The following is a 22,607-nucleotide window of genomic DNA, read 5'->3' on the forward strand; positions in this document are numbered from 1 at the left end:
TATTAAGCACGCAAAAAAGAAAATAAACTTCACTCGCACTGGAAGGCAACGCAAAGGTCGAAGTGTACGTTCATTCTTTTAGTGGTTTTGCGTGATTGCCAATGGACAAAATATCATGACACAAAAGAGAGTGTTTCCAGGACTTAAAAGGGCTTTAAATGAAAGAAGCTGGGTTTATAACGTGGAAAGACACTGCAGCTCCCGTGGCGATTGAATAACAAGCAGAAACGGTCCAGTTTTCCTTCCAAGAACCGCCGAAAATATTTTCTTTCTGAATGCCGCGTCGCCGGATTAAACTTGATACACGTGAACGATTTTGGTTGCTTAGCTCGTGGCCGATTTCTTCCCGGTGTTTTCAGCGTGGCAATTCCTTTTTGCATCCAAACGACGGCTTCTTTCAACGGCTTGTAACATCGGATTTTGCTAAAGCCCAGGTGCTAAAGTTGCTATTTTGGCTTTATCCAACGTAAAAATAAAAATGCGTTTAGCGTTGCGGTACTCAGTTGGTATGAATATGCAAATTTTCGGCGTTTACGTTTGTTCCAATGAATCAATCTTATCGCTAACACTCGACTCCGAAGGAAAGGTTTTTTTTTTCAGATTCTACGTTTAGCGTGTCAATTTGGCGTGCCCGTGTGTTCACCTTTTTCCCTGTTTTCCCGTTAGGATAGGCCTTATCACGGTTTTCGACGCCATTTTGACGGGTAGGCAAACAGGCTTGAAATATAAACAGTGTTTGTATGGAAATCCGATGTCAAATAATTTTCATAAAACCTCGCTTCTGAAAAATTCATGAATTGGAAACTTTTAGCACTAGGAAAAGGATTTTAAGAACGAAATTGGAGGGATGTAGCTGTGCCAGGAAGCGTCCAGTCGTGTTTTGAACTTTCCATACATTTGTCTTGTAAAGCGAACCAGCCGTGAACTGGTACTAAAAATAGTTCGCGGGAAAAAATACAGAGAGATGTATGGAAAGTTCAAAACTCGACTGGACGCTTTCTGGCACAGCTACATCCCTCCAATTTTGTTCTTAAAATCCTTTTCCTAATGCCAAAAGTTTCCAATTCATGAATTTTTCAGAAGCGATGTTTTATGAAAATTATTTGACATCGGATTTCCACACAAACACTGTTATTTCAAGCCTGTTTGCCTACCCGTCAAAATGGCGTCGAAAACTGTGATAAGGCCTATTACATTTTGGTTTTATCCAAGTGAACGTAAATAAAGAAATTAATTCGTCAAGCGTTGATTGTCACCCCGGGATTGTCACTGTGCATTAGCAAACTTTCAGTGTTTACATTTGTTCTGGTGAACAGATCTTATCGCTCACACTGAACCCCGAATGAAATTTATTTTCGAAGCTTTAGTTTTTGTTTCCTACTTTACCCTAAGCCTTTCAACCACGGAATTGTCTTGAATCTTTAAAGTTAATTGAACGTTTTCTTTTTTTATATTGCGGCCAGAGAAATGAAATGATTTACTCGGCTGTATGTAAATTCAGTGTTTGGCCTGATCTTCTCGATTACGTTTGACACCGAATGGGGATTTATCGAGAAGAGCCAAAAGAGCGTCTGAGGTTAATCGAGGTCGAACTTTTGGAAAATATCCGTCCTGAAAGGAAAGTTGCCCCTTAGTTTCGTTCAATGGAAGGAGTTAGCAGACAACACACATACTAGCTGTTTTCAAGAATACGATATTCGTTGTGTTGATTTTACGACCTTGTTTCTTCTTCTTCTTTCTCTTGTTTGACACTGGTTGATAGCAAATGCGAGAGTGTTTTGATAACAACGAGATAAGTAGCCTGCGTGGTAGCCTCCCACGCAGACGTTCCGTTAGGGGTTCGTCACGCGTTCCTGCCCCACGTGGGGCCCCACGTGGGGCAGGAACGCGTGACGAACCGCAAAGAACGTCTGCGTGGGAGGCTACCTGCGTGGCAGTCGTTTCCGTTTCCTTCAAGCCAAGCGGGGCAAGCGCGCGAGGGCATTGGGCAAAAAGGAGCAAAAAAGTAGAAGCCCCTCCCCCCCGCTCCTACTTTTTTGCTCCTTTTTGCCAAATGCCCTCGCGTGCTTGCCCCGCTTGGCTTGAAGGAAACGGAAACGACTGCTACGCAGGCTACGAGATAAGCCTCAACCTTGTTCGGTATATAGCAAGCATTTTTTGGCCGTTAACTTGTTCGGTTGTTATATACAGATACGGATTCGGCCGTTATCCGCCCATATGAGTTTTAAAACGGCCGAGTCTCGATCAGTTAAAAGAATGATAATTAAATTTAACCAATACTATATACCGAGACAAATTCGGCCGTTATCCCAAACAACTTAACGGTCGAATTTGTTCAGTCATTTTAATAACGTTGGAACTTCAGGCCAAGTTTCAGCAATAAACACAAACTTTTTCACTCGGCGAAACAAACGCACGGATCATTTTTACAGTTGAATATAACCCACTAATCTCAACTGGAACGTTTGCACTAAGATTTGACCTCTTCCCGAGCCAAATGTCAGTTTCACCAGTACTTTGTATAATTATTAAAAAGATGTAATTTTTCTGGCGCGGACAATCTCAGCTTTCCCTTTCAGCGCCAGTGCTCGTAAGACTTATTTAAAACTCTTCACTGCATATATTTTCAGCATAATTCATGGTTGAAAATAAATGAACACTTACCTATATCAAGAAAAGAAGATTAAAAGTCTACTCAGCAAGAAAACAAACTCCATCCGGAGCCTGAATGGAAAAAAAGTCGTTTGATGCAACAAAATCACCAGCGCCATTTTCGAAACTGGACAAAATCCCGCGCTTTACAGGTAATGCCCAAGCCCACGAGTTGACTCCCTTCTGGCTCAGGATTCTCAGGACGTTTTGTGCTGTGTAGGCTTACATGGCGTACTACCTGTTGCAATGGACGTGGACTGCTGAGCAGCCACCCACTATCAATAACAGTTACGATGGCGGCTGAGTCAGGTGAGTAGCTATAGATAGTGGAATAATTATCATTTATTACTTTACCAAGGAAAAGAAAAAGGTGTATAGAAATTCAGAAATGTTTAAGATTGAAGCTCCTTTCCAGATCGCTTTTTTCTGGCGTAGAAACAGTCCTATGCGACGAAATATCAAAGAAAGGAATTGAAGTGAAGTTGCTGTCGATGGTTTATTTAGATTGCGCTTGGACTTCAGTTTTTGTTTACGTTCTCAGACATCTTTCCTAAGAATATAACATAATATTAGAGGACTAAGAAGTTCGATGTGGCTCAAAGATTGTCGCACAATGATAAATGTGCTCATTCTTGAAAACAGTGCAGAGTGTTTTTGGCTTTAGACAGAGCGACTTTTTTGATGATGAATTTGCTATAATTAGATCCGATTGTCAATTTTTCCCCTTATAAACATCGGTACAGAGGTATTTTTACGCAGTTTGTAACCATGTGGAGAAAGCCGATCTTAATAGTTTGTATATACAATGCAGTATAATCGTTTATTTAAAAATGCGTTACGTTAACAAGATTGTAATTATAGTAAATTCAGTTTAACGCATGTAAATACAGGAGCAATTGCAGAATACCCGGCCCACTAAATATCTTACTTGAAAAAGGAGTGCTCCTGCAGTCCCAGAATCGATGAATATTTAAATGAAGTGAGAAAAGCGAGTGCTCCCGCAGTCCCGCAGTCCCAGAGGCGATGAATATTTAAATGAAGTGAGTAAAACGAGTGCTCCCGAAGTCCCAGAGTCGATGGGTACTTAAATCTAAGCTTGTTTCAATTCATGGATTAAAGAACGAGTTATATTCATGTGTAGTGTGCTTGTCCCAGAGTCGATGGGTACTTAAATCTAAGCTTGTTTTGATTCATGGATTAAAGAACGAGTTATATTCAAGTGTAGTGTGCTTGTTTCGGTTCATGGATTAAAGAACGAGGAATATTCGTGTGCAGCGCGACGACTGCGGGAGCAGCATTAAAGAACACGACTGCGGGACTGCGGGAGCAGCTTTTCAAGTAAGATATTTGGTGGGCCGGGTATTCTGCAATCTAGCCTAAATACAACAGGTATTTAGTAATTTTTATGTTTGTAGACTTGACACATTAAGGTTAGCTATTTAAGTTAAATGCCTAACAAGCCCCAACTGCTTTGAGTATAAATAAAGTATGTCCTCAATCCTAAAAGAAAATTATTGGGGGCAAAGTATAAACCACACATTTTTCACAAATAATGAAGGAACAATAACTCTAAAAATGTTTAAAAGATAGGATGATGTACGGCATTTTTTCCAAATTGAAGGTAATATTATTATCCCTGAAAAATGCCTGGTTACACCCAAATGTTTTCTTTTTAAATTTCAGTAGCCATTGCTAAGATCTTCTTTCTTGCATAGACATAAACTGCGACAGAATACAGTTGAACCTGTATTAACTGGTCACCCTCGGGGAATGTCTTAGGCCCGGTTCAGACGCCGAACTTTTCATGAGCTGAACCTAATACCTCGAATTAAGTACATGAAAAGTTCAGCATCTGAATCAGTTGAGAACGGCTGTTTCAATTTGGAACGGCTCAGCTGTTCTTCCCGCCTGGCTCAGCCGGGAATTTCGGCTTTGGAATGGTTTTGATTCAGACGCTGAACTTTTCATGAGCTGAACCTAATGCATAAATTATTATAATGTATTTCAAATAAAAAAATTAACAAAAAAAAAGGCTGACATTTTGATTGGTTTTGCTTCAAGTAAATTAAGTTCGGCTAATTAAGTTCGGCATCTGAATCAAAAGGCGGGATTTTCGTGATTTGGGCCGACCTTAATTTGAATAAGTTCGGCGTCTGAACTGGGCCTTAGTGACCGCTTAATACAGGTTGACAGAATACATGCCAAACACAATTTAAATGTCATTTCATCTCACATTGGTTAACTTGATGCACAGTTTATGCACAAAAGCACTCACAAAATCAATTACTTGGTTAAGAAATAATATTGCAACGATAAAATGGTATGACAAAGGAGAACATGGGCAGGTATAAAAGTGCACTAGTTAATAAAACATTAATACCAAGATCCTAAAGTCGTAGGATCGTTAGAAATTCAGTTGCCTGGCGGGCTATTCATTACTATATTTTAGGTGGCTTTCTTTTACAAAGTGACAGTTTAAAACAGGACAAGACAAAAGAAACAGCTCATTGGGACTTAGTAAAGGGTGACTGAGATCAGGTTAAATAGAGGTGAAAATCAGGGATATTAAGAGAAGTAATTTTTGGGACTTTGACGACTGACCACTTAGACAAGAAGTTCCATTATAAAGGGCAGTATACACAACTTAAGCAGTTGCGAAAAGAAAGCCTGAAAAATGCAACTGCTTAAGTTGCGTGTATTACTGCGATGATCATTCACTTATTAAATTAATTACTGTTGAGGCCAGGATAAGACAGGCTCTCCTGACTCAAAGGCTGCATTGATAGATGCCAGTGGTCTCCTGTTTATGAACTCCATATATTTCAAACTTAAAGTAGATCATGAACTAGAAATGAACTAGCTTTGATTTTACAGTGTGGCATTTTATTTATTTTTGACTTGACTAAAAAAGGGAAAATACTGCTGAGTCTAAATCCACAGACACTATTTAGTGGTGAGATTCCGTATACAGGGAAAAACTGGTTGCATCTACGTAAGAAGAACACTTATACCAAACACTTCACTTTATGGAATAAACTGAAGTTGCCATGACGTTTCTCTCTGGGAGTAACAAGGTCTCTCTTGGGAATAGCAAAACTGCATGAAGGTTCATAAGAAGAATCGCAGGATTGCGCTGACATGCAACCAGGAATCCCTCAAAGACGCAAAAATGTTGATAACTTTTTTAAACACTGTATCTCTCCTTGGACGTGGAATATCTGGTATTAATTTGTGTTATTTTTTTTACACTGAAGGGACAAATTCTTCTCGAGGGAATGTGATGACTGGTGATTTGCCAGAAGACTTCTTGCGAATATCACCAGGGATGAATCAAGCTCCAGCACCAGGCCAAATGATGCCAGTCCAGCCTCTTACCTACTTCCAACCAACTGCCTTTATGCAGCCATATCAACAGACACCATTAGGAAGGCTAAGCATCACAGTACAGCAGGTATTTGTTCTTCTAGACCCATGTGGATAGGTCTTCATTGAAAACAGCACAAAATTTTAGCATCCACACCAATTTTCCTGGTCATTTTACCTGTGGACATGAAACCAATCTAAATATGATACAAGATTTGAACTTGAATGGAAGGACCTAAGATGTTATGTTGTCCTCACAGATAGTTGAAACAGTCTACATGCACAGAAAGGGCTCTATAGCTTTATTACATTAACGCATTTTAGCTTTATTTAATACTTTTCCTCACGATCTCTCAGATGGATTAAGAAAATTTACATCTAAAAAAAATTGAAGACTTAGCAAATAATAATTACAAATTGCAACAGATGTCACTAAGAACTGTACCAGATATATTCCTTTGATCTCCACGTTCGTAACAAACTTATCTCTTTGTGAGTAAATTATACAATTATACAACTTCAACCATAATGTCAAGGACCCATCAAACATGCTCAGTCATAACAGTTGTTGTAGGCTATGGCACGCTATGACAGCCCTGTATCAGATATTCTCTGACTTAAGTTAAACATTTTCTCCCTGACAAATGCCACGATTGATGTGGTGAATCTGTCTGGACTTGAAAAAACATGCTGTGGAAGTTCTGCATGATGTTTTTGTCCAAACTGTTGTTTTAGTTTTTTGTTTATTGTTATTGTTTGTTCTTTCCTCTACAGGCCAAGCTTGCTAAGAATTATGGCCTTACACGCATGGATCCCTACTGTCGTATAACGATTGGAAATCATGTGTTTGAAAGTCCAACTGCCCATAATGGTTCAACAAATCCTCGCTGGAACAAGTTAATGTCCATGTATGTATGCTATGTTATAATGTCAGTGTACAGTGTAGTTCCAGAAAATATCCATACTACCCCCATTTTTTTTTTCTTTTTTTTTTTTGGCACCCTCTCTTCCCAGGAAATTCCAGTTTAGCTTCATACTTTGTGTCTAAAATTTTTACTTTTGAGACCCTCTCCCCCTAGGAATTTCTGATGACCTTCCATGCACAATAATGTTATATTGGACATGGCTGCTGGCACTCCTGAGAAGTGCCGTAGGTTGGGGCTTTTATTCATTCATTCATTCATTCATTCATTCATTCATTCATTCATTCATTCATTCATTCATTCATTCATTCATTCATTCATTCATTCATTCATTCATTCATTCATTCATTCATTCATTCATTCATTCATTCATTCCATTCATTCATTCATTCATTCAGTCATTCAGTCAGTCAGTCAGTCAGTCAGTCATTCATTTATTCATTCAGTCATTCAGTCAGTCAGTCAGTCAGTCAGTCATTCATTCATTCATTCATTCATTCATTCATTCATTCATTTATTTGACTTCGCCTTCAAACTTAAAACTATAAACAGAACATAACAACGTGAAACAGAAAATAAACGATTACTGGGTTAAGGCAGGGTGACCACAACAGCTAGCGCCAATTACTGTGGGCCCATTTTTGGGCCCATTTTTTGGGCGCTGTGGTCTATTTTTCAATCCCGAAACCTCTCAATCAATCAATTAGCTACTTACAGACATCAAATACTTCCCATATTTCATCTCAATCACTGAGCTTCATCATTTTTCAGAAATTGAAATAAAAAAATTATTTGATCAATTTTTTTTGTTCTTATCTTATTGGTGAAGTTATTCTCTTGTAGCCCAGTGCAAGAAGGTGTGAATAATATATATGTGGAAATTTTTGATGAGGTAAGTTTCATTAAACATTACCTAGTACATTCATATTAGTTTTATCGAACCATGTGTAATGTAAAGAAGGAAACAGTTTTCCAGAATTTAATATTGATTTAATGTGTAAATGTAAGAATGTTGCTCAAACTCTCCTGGGCTTTTTTTTTTAAATTAGAATGGAAGAAAATTCAAAATGTCAAAGGGTATATGCAATGTTGTATTTAGTCAGATCAGCTACTCTATCTGGTTTTCAGTTTTGACAGCCTTGTGGCATATTCATACCAAAGCTAAACTGCCTTGAAATGCCATTTATGCACAAAGTTGTGAAACTATTTTGCTTACACAAGTTCTCTATAAATGTCAAATTTAAGTTTAACTGTCAGTAACTGTATTACGATGTAAAAAGCTAGATTGTCCTGGCCTGTAGCATGAACTGTGTTGGGTTCCTTGTGTGCCCAAGTTAAAAAGCTAATTATGCTATCCTTTGCTGCTTATACATGTAAACTGTAAGGAAGGCATTCTCTACAATACAAGCAATAATATTAAGAATCTTTTAACTTACATGTGATACCCTGGATTTCAGCGAGCATTTTCTATGGACGAACGCATTGCCTGGGGCCTGATTCCAATCAAGGAAGAGGTGTTTGCAGGAGAAACCATTGAAGACTGGTATTCACTCAGTGGCAAACAAGGAGATGACAAGGAAGGAATGATCAATCTGGTTTTTGCATACAGGGTAGGCAACAGTTTGTGTCCACGGGTGATTGAATTAATTCAAGTTGGCACCATAAAATTATTGCAAGTGAGTGGCCTTAAGCTACATTTTGAGAAGACAATTCTCAAGCATACTTGTATGGATCAGAAAGATAAACAAGCTTATTCTTGACTTGTGAATCGATGGCAAACTGGCATAATTACATGTATTTCCCAAAATAATGGTTGTTACAGGGTGCTGGAACAAATGAATCTGGTGGCGGTTTTGAGTCTGGGATGTTTGGACTGCAAGTAGAGTGTCATAGAACTATCTACCATTCATTACAAAATAAAAATTGCCAACCATCCATTGAACTGTGCTGGAGAACAGTCAGAAAAACATCAAAAAATCAAGGAAAGTAAACCTATATAATGGACTTTTATCCCATACAGGATAAAATGCAATGGTGCTGGTTACAGGTCGGAGAAGGGCCCCTTTGATGCATACATACATACATTAAATATATCTACCTTGAACTCCATCTCTTTTAGAAAGTACCCGCTCCACCACCGCAGTCCATGGTGTATCCTTCTATGCCCGTCATGATGGTACCCCAGCCAGTTGTACCAGGAACTCAGGTCGTATATCCAGGAGGCTATGGCCCTGGCCAGCCAGTACCTACTGGTCAGCAGCCACAGCTGCAGCAACAGCGGGCGCCAAGTGAACAGGATATAGCAGGGTTGAAGGACATGTTTCCGAATATGGAAGAGGGTGTCATCCGATCCGTCCTTGAAGCAAGTGGTGGAGATGTCAATGCCGCAACAACTTATTTATTGAGTATGGCAGACTCTTGAATGCCACTGGTGCAACTATAAAAATAACAATAGTAACATTAGAGTGACTTGTGATCTGTGAACGTAACAGTTCACATAACGGTAGTGTCAGAATTAAAAACCCTCAACAGAAAGGGCTACTAATGAAACTCATTTGTAGGGTGCCAAATGGTCCCTTGAAATAATCTGTAGTCTCGCTAAAGTTTGGCGAAACCTCAGAATCTGATTGTATAGACCAGATCTCAAATCTAATTTTCTCAACTTTTAGCTACATTACTATTTTAGCTACATACCGTTCAACACCCTTTTTGTTGAAGCTGTATTAAGGATTTTCCCACACAGTACTACTGGAAGCTCTGAGTTGTACTAAATAGTCATGTCCCCTAAGGATGGCCTTCAATTGTTAATCTGAAACTATGATATACCTTGCTGCAATGACAAGAGCTCATAATAGCAGAATGTAAGAGGAGAAGAAAGATTTCACAAATATGCTATGATTTGAACATTTAAAATTTTGTGTTGAGACTAAAATATTGAAGTACCCAGGAAATTTTCACACTACCCCCATTGCAGGTTGTAAGAAATTCCCAAGGGGAGGGGACCTATAAAGTGAAACTTTTTAAAGGAAAGTATGAAGCTAAAGTGGAATTTCCAGTGAGGTGGGGGTGGGGGTTGGGGTGTATGATATTTCCTGGAACTATACAACCCATAGTAATAGAACATGATTCATATATATTCGACAATTTTTTTAAGCAAATATATTTTCTATTGGTAAGTTTCCTTTAACTTTGCTAGAAATTTAGAAGTCATGTCCACAAAGTGGTCATTGATTGTGTACAGTTTGGAAATATAATTTGTCTTGTGCCAACAAGGAACATTTTCTGTTTTATGTGTGATTTTTGGATTAAAAATAATAATTCAAAGAACTTATAGTTCCAAGCTTTGTTTATGTTAAAAATAAAAATAAATTCTACACGGAGCGGAATAAAAGATTACATAATTTGTTGTCTGATTTGTGATCTCTTTCATTGAGACCCGTACTGTTACCGTATCTCCACTAAATGTTCGATGATCCCGCCGAGAAAAACTGATTTCTTGAGGATTGTGCCTTCTATTTTGCGCGGTTTATGACCATTGGTCAATTATCTTTGGTGAAAAATGCTTAGATTTCAGACCCATGCTTCAATGTGTTAATGATGTACTCCTAAAACAGATTTCATTATACTAAGAGTATAAGATCTACTTTTCCTACACGAGGGTGACACTTGACAGTCCGTTACGACTGACAAACCTGTATCCTTCAGATTCCAAATCGAATTGGATTTTGGAAATGTTAGTTTTTGAGGAGAGGGGAAAACCGGAGAACCCGGAGAAACACCTCTCGAAGCAAGGACGAGAACCAACAAAAATCTCAATCCGCATACGACGCCGAGTCCGGAAATCGAACCCGGGCCACATTGTCATTGATGAAAAATACCTCCGTATTAGAAGGCGCCGTCCTTAAATTACCCAAAGTGAATTTTGTATTGTTTTTGGTACAATATTTTATTATTTTGAAAAGCAATCTCAAAAAGCAGCATTTAATTGAGGAAAGTCAGTAAGTATTGAATCACAAGGTAGCTGGCAACTTTCTGAAACAATAATCCAGTTGTTCAAAGGCCGGATAACTTTATCCGCTGGATAAGGTACTCTTCAGCGTCTAAAATATACTTCTCGTTAAATGTTGTCCAAGGTTTTCGTACACTCCCCAACTAAGCTGTGGTTAGAGTGTGCATATTCGCCTGTGCACGAGGAAATACTGAAATCTTTGCGCAGATTGAAACTTTCGGATAGGGACTTATCCGCTGAATAAAGTTGTCCGGCCTTTGAACAACTGGGGCCAGGCAAACAAGTGTTTGGGATAAAACAATGCCGTAACCACCTGGCCCCAGTTGTTCAAAGAGCGGATAACCGGATCCAGTGGATAATCGCCTCCCAGCTCAGGTAAAATGTACACTGAATGTACTCCAACCAATACGTTTTATCCGGTGGACAGCGACTTATCCGCAGGATAAAGTAATACGTTCTTTAACAACCAGGGCCTGGTAACTAAGAAAATTGGCATCAAAAATTCTCCGCTACGCGTCGCATTTTTACCTCTCTTCTCGGTGTTTGATATGTGATGAAACACTGTGTCTTGTGTTTGGTATATTACATGAATAACTCTAGACTTCTCAACCTTCTCGTTGAGTGAATTGGCGATCGTGCTTCGGCGCGCTCTCTTAGCTCGACAAAAGCAAGTCCAGAATAACTCCTGGTGCTATCAAACTCAGAATGTGTTATCAGTCTTTAAATAACCCTATAAACGCCTGAAAGCGCAAAGCGCATTTTGTAATTTTTTATTGTTATGATTCCATGACTGAATACTGCTGATCCCGATCCCGCGGGTTGTGATCCCAGATCCCGGGGATGTTATCCCTGGCCCACCCCCGTGCAAGCCTTTGATCCCTGATCGCATATACCTTGTTACGGACCCAATAAGGCTCTTTTGAATAATCCCCAGGGTTTCGTTATTTATCAGTATCCTGTTTACAATGAATAGGAGTGGCGGTTCAACGTCTGGTGCTAAAAATTAGTCGAAGTACAAGTGTGGACTAGGGGGTGAGTGTGCAAGTGTACAGCCGTGTGCAGTCATAATGTATGTAACACAGGTGAGAACGTGTGACTGAATTCTTACATTAGTTTCGTTTCCTCATTTCGCTGTGTTGGCTGGAGGTGTGCCGTCAGTAAATTAAGGCGTGCAAAGCATCAATTTTCCGCTCACCGAGGAGAGATTCCAGGTTATATTATCATAGTCAACATAACATAACCAGTAGTGTTGCATAGTAATGCTTTTTATGCCACTTTCGTGTCCCCAGTGAAAGGCATAGAAACTCATGGCTTATCTCAGTTCCACCCAGCTAACCCGGAATTCCTTTGTGAGGACAAAGAAAGGAAACTGGGGAACACACGAGAAAAATTATTTGGAACGTGCCTCGGTGGGATTCTAAAGACCAAAAATCCCAACCCTATCCCAGACTCGCTCTCTGTCACTGTTAGACCTGTTACAGTCCAGCCAAAACAAAATCTTCTAAGCGTACAACTAAAACAGTTTTTCAAGTGTCAATTCCCAGGAAACCTAGTCAACACTAAATTTTTCAAGCAATTGATCAGTTTCCTGGAAAATCATACCATGTTCTAGACAAAAAACCCTCTCTGATTTCCACTGAACTGCTTGAGAAACATACCCTTCACAGTGGCACATAAACATTATTCCATATTAATATTATTTTGTCTGCGTTCAAATTAGCCCTTCTTGGCTCGTTCAAGGTAAAATATTCTTTTGATTTTTAAGCTCAAGAACGAGGTAACAAGGCTTAATTTGGCTGATACCAACAAAAGAATATTTTAAAAAAATAGTAGCCATTTTGGAATAAGGGCTATACCTGACCTTGGAATGATAGCTCATTTATTTTATTTTTATTTTATTTTGTTTTATTTTGAATTGATAATTTCTGAACAAAAATAGTGAGTAAAGGGGTCCAAAGAAATAAAAGGCCAGAACAGCCTGAAGAACCCTCGACCGCCGAAAAAGACGATATTGGGGATTTTGATAATCTCATTTCGATAAACTGCACAAGCCTTGGAACGATTAAACCGTTGCCCTCCGGAAAGCCATCCAGGAACGTACACATTGCAACCTCGCGGATTTGTCAAAACACCAACCCAGAAACTGACTGCCCAAAGATTGAACAAAAAAATGAAACGAAAGAAAGAAAAACCCACAAAATGTGACGGCCACAGCGATATTACTTTACTACATTCGCACTGAACAAACTGCTGTTCATACAATAAAAATCAAAAAACCAAACCTCTTTCGACATCAGATCCAAAATATCATTTCAATCACCTGATAAATTCACGTGTTCCCTCATACACTGCTTTGACATTACGTGTTGTACATACCACATTAATATATACATAGAACATATATTAATAAACATAACATTAACAGTATAGTTAAACAATAAAATACAGAAGCAAAGGTAAATGGAAGCTCAGAGACTCAAGAAAAGGCAGAAAGAGTGTACCAAGTGTGTGGCACTGGGGCCAAGGGGGTTGAGTGTACCAAGTCAGTTGTGGCACTTACGGTAAGAGGCTCAAGTGTACCAAGCAAGTAAATTAAGTAACGCCAAGCAAGTAAAGTACACCAACTAAGGAAATTAGGCCAACCAAGCAAGTAAAGTAAGGCCAGGAAAGTAAAGTGCACCAAGCAAGTAAAGTAAGGCCGGGCAAGTAAAGTGCCGGCCAAGCAAGTAAAGTACTCAGCGTAAGAAAAGTGCACTAAAGCTAAGCAAATAAAGGAAAGCTAAGCAATTGCAAGTAAAGTACACCAAGCAAGTAAAGTACACCATGCCAGAAAAGTATATTACGTAAAGTAGGCTGTACGTCAGGTAAAGTGTGCCCATTTACCACAGGACATTATAATTGGTTTTACACTAAGTACCGACCGGTAGCCAAGCCTGTTCAGAGTTTCCCCAGTTCACTTTGTCCGACTTTGTGCATGAACAATCAGCTGTTTGGTTGTTTTTTTTTTAAGGTTTAATAGCCCATCCGAAGGATCAACAAGATGACGTTCTATAGGAATGTAGTTTGGTTTGCCAAAGGTATGCGTGAGTACACGAGGAATGGCTACCTCGCGGCCGAAAAGGCGTTCGACCCCAAAGCACTGGATGTTGACGTTTCTTCACGCACGTTCATGATCACTGGAGCAAACAGTGGCATTGGAAAAGACACAGCCGTGTGTTTAGCAAAGAAAGGAGCTACGGTGCATATGGTTTGTCGGAGTGAAACGAGGGGCGAGGAGGCAAGAAAAGAAGTCACTGAAATAACAGGGAACGACAAAGTCAAACTTCACATACTTGACATGTCTCAGCCTAGGAAGATTTGGGAATTCGTAGAGAAGTTTGTGTCTTCTAGTGAACCTCTTCATGTGCTAATAAACAACGCCGGCTGCATGGTGAATGCAAGAGAAGTTGATGAAGATGGCCTGGAAAAGAACTTCGCTACCAACACTTTGGGAACATATATTTTGACTTGTGGCTTGATCCCAGTTCTCCTAAAGCAAGATTCCCCCCGCGTTATCACTGTTTCATCAGGTTGGTATGATTCCGTGAGGGTTTTTTATGGTCTGTCTTGTTTAGGAATATCCTAACTGCTCTTCTACATGGGAAAATCGTATTTCTGCACGCATAGATTATGCAACGTGATTTTGTGTTGGGTGGACATTGATTACGTAATCGTTCGCTGAAATGGTAAAAATCAATGTCACGCGATTTTTGTCGAGAAAAATGTTAAAAATAAAGCATGTACAGTATCCTAAAGAATTTGTCTTTGCTGCTCATAAGTTATGGGTGGTACGATGTGAACAAGTTTTGGATCACTGTGTAATTTCTCTCTAAATATTGCATAATGACTTAATAATGCGCCGATCAAATCGAAACTTCAACATCCCCCCCCCCCCCCCCAGGCAAACCCCGGGCTTTTGACTATTTTCTGTGCCCGGGAGTGGGGAATTTGACGGGTAAGGCCTTCCCGGGGGTGGGGAATTTGACCTTGCCTGGGTGGGGTGGGGAAAATTGAACCGGAAGTGTCAGGTTTCAAATCGCTTTTATTTGGGGGGGGGGGGGGGGGGTCGTAGTCGCAAACAGCTATAAACACGTGCTTGGATGAGATGTAAGAGTTTAAAGGAAGAGATACAGCGTTACAAAAAAAGCTTACAAAAAAAGGTCTTCAAAAGTGAGAGTGCTTAAATATTAATTATTTTTATAGATTGTATATAAACGATGTAGATTTTTTATACAATGAGTCAAGCTGCGGCTTTGTCCCGCAGTGAATAGTGAAAGAAATAAACACTGTCAAATGAAAAACCGCTTTGGCTTAAATTGTAGGATATCCTGCCACTCGAACAACGTTCTACGTAGCCGGCTAACTAATTAATATGTATTTCTAGTTCTTTCATAAACGATGTAGTTTTTTATGCAATTAGTCAAGCTGCACCTTTGGCTTTCTCCCGCATTTGTGTCTGCAGAGGTTTTTAGAATAGCCATAAAACAGCAGTGAACAGTTAAAGAAAAAAAAAACATTGTAGAATGAAAAACTGCCTTTGCTTAAACTACAGAATACCCTACCACTCGAACAGTCTATGTACCTTTGCCAAGTTTCGGAGTTAGAACAGCTTACACTTGCTGATTGACATTGTCCGACTTAATAAATTCAATTTCCAATCATTAGTTTCAATGTTAAAGTTGTGGTTTTTGTAGTAACTCATGACAGGAGCCGACAACGATTGTTCTTTAGGAGGGGCATTTGACAGACAAATCCGACGATAAGGTAGGGCATTTGAACACCATTTTGGTCCAAGGGGGCTGGAATTTGAACAATCCAATCTTCAAAAGTTCAAATGCCCGGGGTTTGCCTGGGGGGGGGGGATGTTGAAGTTTCGAGTTGATCGGCGCATAATTGCAAAAAAACAATACCCCCACCCCAGAAGCTTTCAAAATTTTGTTACTTTGATAAATGAAAAATTTGCAGTTATAATATTCTATATAGAGAAATGAAATTTTGTAAATAATTAACTCTTTATATATAACAAAAATGGAAATTTTGCAGTTATCAAAGTATCATTAACAGAGAAAGCTTCCCTTGCTATGTCTAATGATATATATATAGGGAATGCAACATTAACAGTATATTCTGAATATATATATTGGAAAAACAAATTTTGCAGTAATTGAAAAAAGATTAATGGCAAACTTTTGCCTCAGAATATGCATTGGAAATGTGAATTTCGAAGTTATGGAAGAAAGATTAGCATCAAACTTTTGCCTCTGAATAACAGGACAATGTCTAAAGCAACCATCAAGCAAACCTTAGACTTCCCACAAGTCAACTTGTTATAGTGCCAAGAGTGAGAACAAGCAAAGGAGTTGCAAGACAAGTGTCAAAGAAAGGAGAATTTGTTTTTCATCTGACTAGGCTGCAAATGCAGATCTATTTCCAACTGTCGCTTCCCTCCACCGAGAGAATTAAGAGACAGCTGGAAATACATCTGCATTTGCAGGCTATCACCTGACTGGACTGCACAAAAATTGACTTTGAGAAAGTCTAAGCAAATGAGTAACTCACACATTAGCTACACTCTTAAAACTGCATTTGCACAAATGACACAAATTAGCCAGTGTTGAGATCCTTAATCAACAAAAACAAAATAAAATAGATCACTTTATTTAAGTGTCAATGTATAAATTAGTGCAAGGCACTAATTGGGAACTCTTTCCAGATCATAATGGAATTTAGAAATGTTGCTTTTTGAGGTGTGGGGAAAACCAGAGTACCCGGAGAAAAACCTCTCAGAGCACGGATGAGAACCAACAACAAAGTCAACCCACGTATGACGTCAAGTCCGGGAATCAAACCTGGGCCGCAATAGGTGGGAGGGGAGTGCTCTCAGCTTTGTGCCATCCCTGCTCTCCTGGAGCTGGGGGAGCAGACTTCCCTAGGAGTAGGGCTCCCATTGAGAAAACCCTTAACAAGAAAGGAATGGAAATCCCAAACTTACAAATTATACAAATTATTTGTATTATTAAGCTTTTTGAATGTATATTATTCATTTTTGGTATTGCAGGAGGCATGCTTGTGCAGAAGCTTGACACAAAAGATTTGCAGTTTGAGAAGCTGAACCCATTTGATGGCACCATGGCATATGCTCAGAACAAACGACAGCAAGTTGTCATGACTGAAAAATGGGCAGAAAAACACAAGGAAATTTTCTTTTCTTCCATGCATCCAGGTAAGAATTCCCACTTGAAGTGGAACCTTGTTGCAATTTTATTGAGCGCAAAATTCAAAAGTTGTCAGTGTAAGTTTCCATTTAAACACGGAGCGATCCTATAAAAGGGAAGGACACGCCCCCTTTGAAGCGCTTTGTTGGCTTCCAAACGGATCAGTATAATGGTGGATGACGTCGGCAACGGTCAAGGAAAAAAGAGGGAAGAACTATCATTTGTAAAATCGAAGAGGGAATCAATTTATCAATAAAAATAAGATAAACGCTAGCTATATATCTTGTAAGACACCAGAAATTAGCGAGATTAACGATAATAACGGAAATAATCAAGTTTCGTTGCCGCAATCGAAAGATTATACGAAACTTACCTCGAAATTCTAAATCCTTCTACCAAATACACAGTACAAAGATCGAAACCATTATAAACTGAAGCCTGCGACGAACTGGACATCTGTATCCCTCCATCTGAACATGCTGATAACCAAAACGAGTCTGTGTTGTTCCCCAAAACTGGCAGGATTTTCAAAATTTAGCAGATGTTTTCCGCTAAACGGCCGCTCGAGTCGTCATGTTGGGTTCAAGTTTATTACCGCTTGTGTATCTATCGATCACGTACGTGAAAACTTACTCTACTAATCCGCTGGAAGTGGCAGCAATAAATTCTAAACTTCTATGCACAAGTCAAAAATAAAAACATCTAAACACATTTCGTACCTGATCATGAATATTTGCTAATTCGAAAAATCACCAAAGATATAAACAAAACACGACCCGATGTTGCTCTCATGTATCTTATTGATGAAATGATAATGGCAATGGCTCTCACATCAGTATTAACATTAGCCAGTACCAAATATATTCTAAGTTTTATTATATACAGTAAGCAATAGAGAGGCCGGCTTCAAAAAGATTATCAGCTCCGTCGTCTTGCATGCGATCGCTCGCCGCTTGACACACTTCACTTTTCTCCTCTGTTTCCCGCTGCGTTGTTTCTTTTAGGCTTCGCTTCCGCGACTTTGTGTCTTTACTTATCTCTCCCCCACTAAACGACACAAAGGATCGAAGCGATTCCATCTCGGAAGCCGGTTTCAGAAGAACAACCTATTTCGAGACAGAGTTTGTTTACGAACTTTATCCTAATCATTTCAGAAATATCTCGAAAGGATAAGATTTTACCAGCCGATAAATGAATTTCCGATCTCAAAATAGACGGATAACTTAACTTTCTAAATTCTTCTCCTGTAGCCATATTCGTTGGACTGATTTTGAACAAAATAATTCGAACTAAAACAGCTTTTCCGTCACGTCCTTTCGAATTAATGTTGCGGGAACTTGAACATACTAAAATAAGATTTTTGGTAATCAACCAATCCGATACGCGCGTTTTGGATTTTTGATTGACAGTCTGAACCGTTCAGCCTGGTCTTATAGGATCGCTCCGTGTTTAAGAGATGTTTTAAAATTAACTAACTCAGGATAGTCGACACTTACTGCTTTTTTTTTTAAATGACTTTCCTTTAAATGCAAGTTAGACTTAAGGATTTTATCCCCAAACTCGAATATTGCTTTGAGAAACACGTCATAACAATTGAGCTTCCTGGACCCCTCCTCTAGATCTGTTCCTGTAGACATTTAAACTTTCCAAACTGATCTTTCTAGTTAATTTTTGCTATTTCATGCACTGAAAGTACATGTACGCATTATGTTCACGTTTCTTCACTCTCATTCTAATTTGTCAATGGAAGCACCTCCACTAAGAGGGGGCAATGAGGTGGGGTCATCATACGCTTAGACAATCTCGTACCCAGAGTCCTCAGGCTCTTTGGGCAACGGTTAGTCGCCAGGAGAGACTCTGGGGAACTGGAATTTTGTTACCACAGGATTTCTGTGGTAAACAATGCAAGCCGTTATGGAGCAGCCAATCAAAAAATTTAAATTATTTCGAAGTCCCCAGAGTCTCTCCTGGTGCCCACCCACTGACCAAAATGCCTGAGGACTCTGGGTACGAGATTGACATGTAGAGGGTACTCAAATGAACTGGTCAGTGACTCCTTGTTGAGACTCAAGGTTATGTCCGAAATTTCACCCAATGTGTAATAACTAGCTTTCATTTCATCATCACAAGTTGTACAGTATGTTAGTGAATTATACATTAATTAATTTTATAACATTCAGTGGCGGGGTCCTGGGGTCAATCTGTACCCCTTTTAACAGATGAAATTGACCCAAATGTATTTGAATTCTAAAGCATTAAAATTTTGTGTCCCCACTACTGTACTGTCTTTTTGGCCCCCTGACTGTAACTGCCTCTTCCCCACCCCCTTCACCCCCATGTAAAATTCTGGAGCAGTCGGTTTTGTTATAGGCCATCTGATATCATTTTTGTAACTTAGTTGATGTTAAATGCAATGTTTGCTGATCATTTCTCAGGTTGGGCTGATACCCCAGCAGTGCAGTCATCAATGCCAGGATTTCATCGTAAAATGAAGGATCGTCTGCGCACTCCAGAGCAGGGAGCAGATACTATCACGTGGCTGGCTATTGCTGATATGACTAAGGAGACCAGTGGCTCTTTCTATCAGGACAGAAAAGCAGTGTCAACTCATTTGCCACTGGCATGGTCCAAGGCTTCTGATGATGAGAAAAATAAACTGATGACTGAACTTGAGGAAATGGCAGCAAAGTTTAAATAGTTTCCTCAATAGAAATAAAAATTTTGCACTTGCTTTTTTTAGTTAACATTTATGTCATATATTGCTTGAGCTGTAAAGAGAGTCAGATACCTGTAAGATATACAATAATTCACTATAATTATTATAGTGGATTTTTTTTATATCTAATGATAGTGACAAAACTTAACATGTTAAAGATTAGTCAATGACTGAACTGAAAGAATTGGCAACAAAGGATAAAGAGATTCGTAACATATATATGAAACTGGATCCTTGTACATGTATAATCCAATTCCAGGGATTTGATTGATGTAGCGGCCATGGTACATGAGCCATTATACCATGCACCAGAAATAGCAACCATTGAATTATCTTCTGGTTGTTCTTGCAAAGCAAAAATCTGCAAGTTCTAGCAATATTTCTTGGTTGTTTTTAATAAAACAATTATTCCACTCACACTCGTTGGATATGAGATAATTATAGCCAACTCGGTGCTACGCACCTCATTGGCTATATATCAACTCATATCAAATGCGCGCTCGTGGAATAATTGTCAAAATAAATTACACCTGTAATGTTCTTTGATGATCAAATATTGAATCAGGAGTCAACCCAGTAAGAAATATGTTAGCAATGAATAATTTATTCCAAAAATATCAAGCTGTGTATACTTACAGCAAATTATCACGGGGCATACATAATTTGTTGACTTGGTTAATTGTTGTTCATTTGCAACAAGGTTAGGTGGAATGTGCATTGTTTTCAACATTTCACCAAATCAAAGGATAATACACAATTTCCAAATTATCAATAATGATTTTCAGTAACATTATGATTTAGTGATTATTATAAAAAACACGTCTTCGTGACACAATTTCATTTTAAATGCTCAAATTTGTTTGGAAATAATGAAGGAAACAAAGCAAATTCAAATATCTTATTTACCCTGAACTTATACATGAGCCTGATCACAGATGGTCCAGGTAGCTCGTGGCCACACACTCTCTCCCTTGACCTGGACAATCGGAGAAATGTCCAACTATGAAGACATGGACTTTCCTAATGAGTTAAAACAGTATTTGTATCAAATTCCATATAAAAATATGCAATAGAAAATCAATGAGAGGTCCAAAAAAAAATTATCATCCCGTGATGCTCAAGGTATTCACTGTACAACTACACTGCATTCTGTTCTAAACATCAGTAAAAACAGGTCCGAACTTCAAAGACAGCATTAAACTACCTCTGCACCTAGAAAGGCAGGTGCACCCAGCACCCAAATCTGTGTATTTCATTCTACAGGAAGAATGGGGTTTTACCAAGGGAGAGGGAAGAGGAATGGGGGAGAGCCTCCCACCTGCACACCTCCCCCTTTGGGGGAGGGAGAGGGGGTTGGCTCCCACCCACACTTGTCCCCAGCCCCACTCCTGTGTTACAATTTTTCACAAAAATTATTAAAGTCTTTTGTATTTTACAGACATTTATTGTAACTTATATTTGAGCCATCCTATACTAGCTTTCATTCCATCACAAGGAGAGGTTAATACACCTGTGTGATCTTGCAGAAATGTAACTTTATAATTAAGAGACTAACTTGCGATTTACAAAGTTCTTGCATTTCCCCATTTTGGGAGTAAGGTTCTTAGCTATAAAGTACCTACCTCTGCCTTTGTTTACAAAGTTTGAATTTACCAGTACAGAATATAATAATAATAATAATAATAATAATAATAACAATAGTAATAATAATAATATTATTAATAGTAATAATAATAATAGTAATAAAATTCATCACACTTAAACAGATCTACACACAACAACCACACTGCAATAGCTAAAACCAGCTGTTCTTCACAAACTATTGATTCAAGGTAATGGAACTACACGTTGTTTACAGAGTCTCTAGGAAATTTTCAGTTATTTTGTCATATATAAAAACAATGGTTGATAAACTTAATACTATGATGCTGGCCATGCATGAATGTATAAAGTGACAAAAAAATAACAGATTTGTAACCCATTCATTTTTAAAAGGTTTTTGCATTTGCATTCAGAACACTTAGTTTTTTCCGCTCAATAAATGAATCTGCTTAATTCGTCTACTTGCAAATAGCCCCTTTACCGAGTTGACACGTGCCAATTAACGGTCTGAAACACAAATTAAAGCATGCACAGCGAAAGTTAGAAATGCTATAGAAAAAAGAACATTCGTGATTTTAATTGTGATTAGATTGACTATGGAACATTTTTGGCATTGTCTTTAAAAAGGAAAAAACAACATCATAAGAGCAGAGCTGTGATTTTGCATTTGTATACAGAAAACCTTGAGCTTTGACCTGTAATTTTAAGTTGTGGGCAATATTGGAACCGATCACACCCCTGAAGTGAACTCACTCCATTTGTTTAAAATGTGTTTTCAGTACAATAATTTATTTTTAATTTAATTTAATTTAATTTATTGCTGGTCACATGCAAACTAAACACACCTGAAACACTGCAACAACTGTCCCATTGGCCGTTTTCACAGTAGACAAGAATTATTCCTGACACGGATCATTCGTCCCAGATGGAGTATCCATCTTAATGTGAAAACATTTCTGTTGGTAGCTAGGACTCTCTTCCCAGATTTTGGTGATACCATAATTTAATCTTACAAGTGGTACATAAAAACTAAGATTTGAGGCATACCTGGTATTGTGTGAGTGAATATCAGACGCCTTTATAAGGTA

The 22,607-nt window shown here is 38.7% G+C and overlaps 2 protein-coding genes across 2 annotated transcripts; both read left to right on the top strand.

Annotated features, from left to right (window-relative positions):
- The first annotated feature begins 2,905 nt into the window (after positions 1-2,905).
- On the top strand, positions 2,906-10,351 carry LOC146467646 (toll-interacting protein B-like). Its single transcript, XM_085125186.1, has 6 exons — positions 2,906-2,961; positions 5,907-6,103; positions 6,790-6,923; positions 7,782-7,830; positions 8,396-8,548; positions 9,058-10,351. The coding sequence occupies exons 1-6, from the start codon at positions 2,946-2,948 to the stop codon at positions 9,358-9,360; spliced, it is 852 nt and encodes a 283-aa protein (XP_084981312.1). The 5' UTR covers positions 2,906-2,945; the 3' UTR covers positions 9,361-10,351.
- A 3,521-nt stretch (positions 10,352-13,872) lies between these two features.
- Positions 13,873-22,565, top strand: LOC146467647 (dehydrogenase/reductase SDR family member 12-like). Its single transcript, XM_085125405.1, has 3 exons — positions 13,873-14,516; positions 17,045-17,209; positions 19,637-22,565. The coding sequence occupies exons 1-3, from the start codon at positions 13,988-13,990 to the stop codon at positions 19,897-19,899; spliced, it is 957 nt and encodes a 318-aa protein (XP_084981531.1). The 5' UTR covers positions 13,873-13,987; the 3' UTR covers positions 19,900-22,565.
- The last annotated feature ends 42 nt before the right edge of the window (positions 22,566-22,607 follow it).

The sequence above is a fragment of the Pavona decussata genome, unplaced genomic scaffold, assembly GCF_977016875.1.
Source record: "Pavona decussata unplaced genomic scaffold, jaPavDecu1.1 SCAFFOLD_134, whole genome shotgun sequence".
Lineage (NCBI taxonomy): Eukaryota > Metazoa > Cnidaria > Anthozoa > Scleractinia > Agariciidae > Pavona > Pavona decussata.

Bases quoted from the DNA above. Each gene is read 5' to 3' on its own strand.
- LOC146467646 (XM_085125186.1), top strand. The intron at 6,104-6,789 runs GTATTTGTTCTT...TTTCCTCTACAG, and splicing joins TAAGCATCACAGTACAGCAG to GCCAAGCTTGCTAAGAATTA. The intron at 7,831-8,395 runs GTAAGTTTCATT...CCTGGATTTCAG, and splicing joins ATGTGGAAATTTTTGATGAG to CGAGCATTTTCTATGGACGA.
- LOC146467647 (XM_085125405.1), top strand. From the start codon at position 13,988: ATGACGTTCTATAGGAATGTAGTTTGGTTTGCCAAAGGTATGCGTGAG. The intron at 14,517-17,044 runs GTTGGTATGATT...TTGGTATTGCAG, and splicing joins CGTTATCACTGTTTCATCAG to GAGGCATGCTTGTGCAGAAG. The intron at 17,210-19,636 runs GTAAGAATTCCC...ATCATTTCTCAG, and splicing joins CTTTTCTTCCATGCATCCAG to GTTGGGCTGATACCCCAGCA.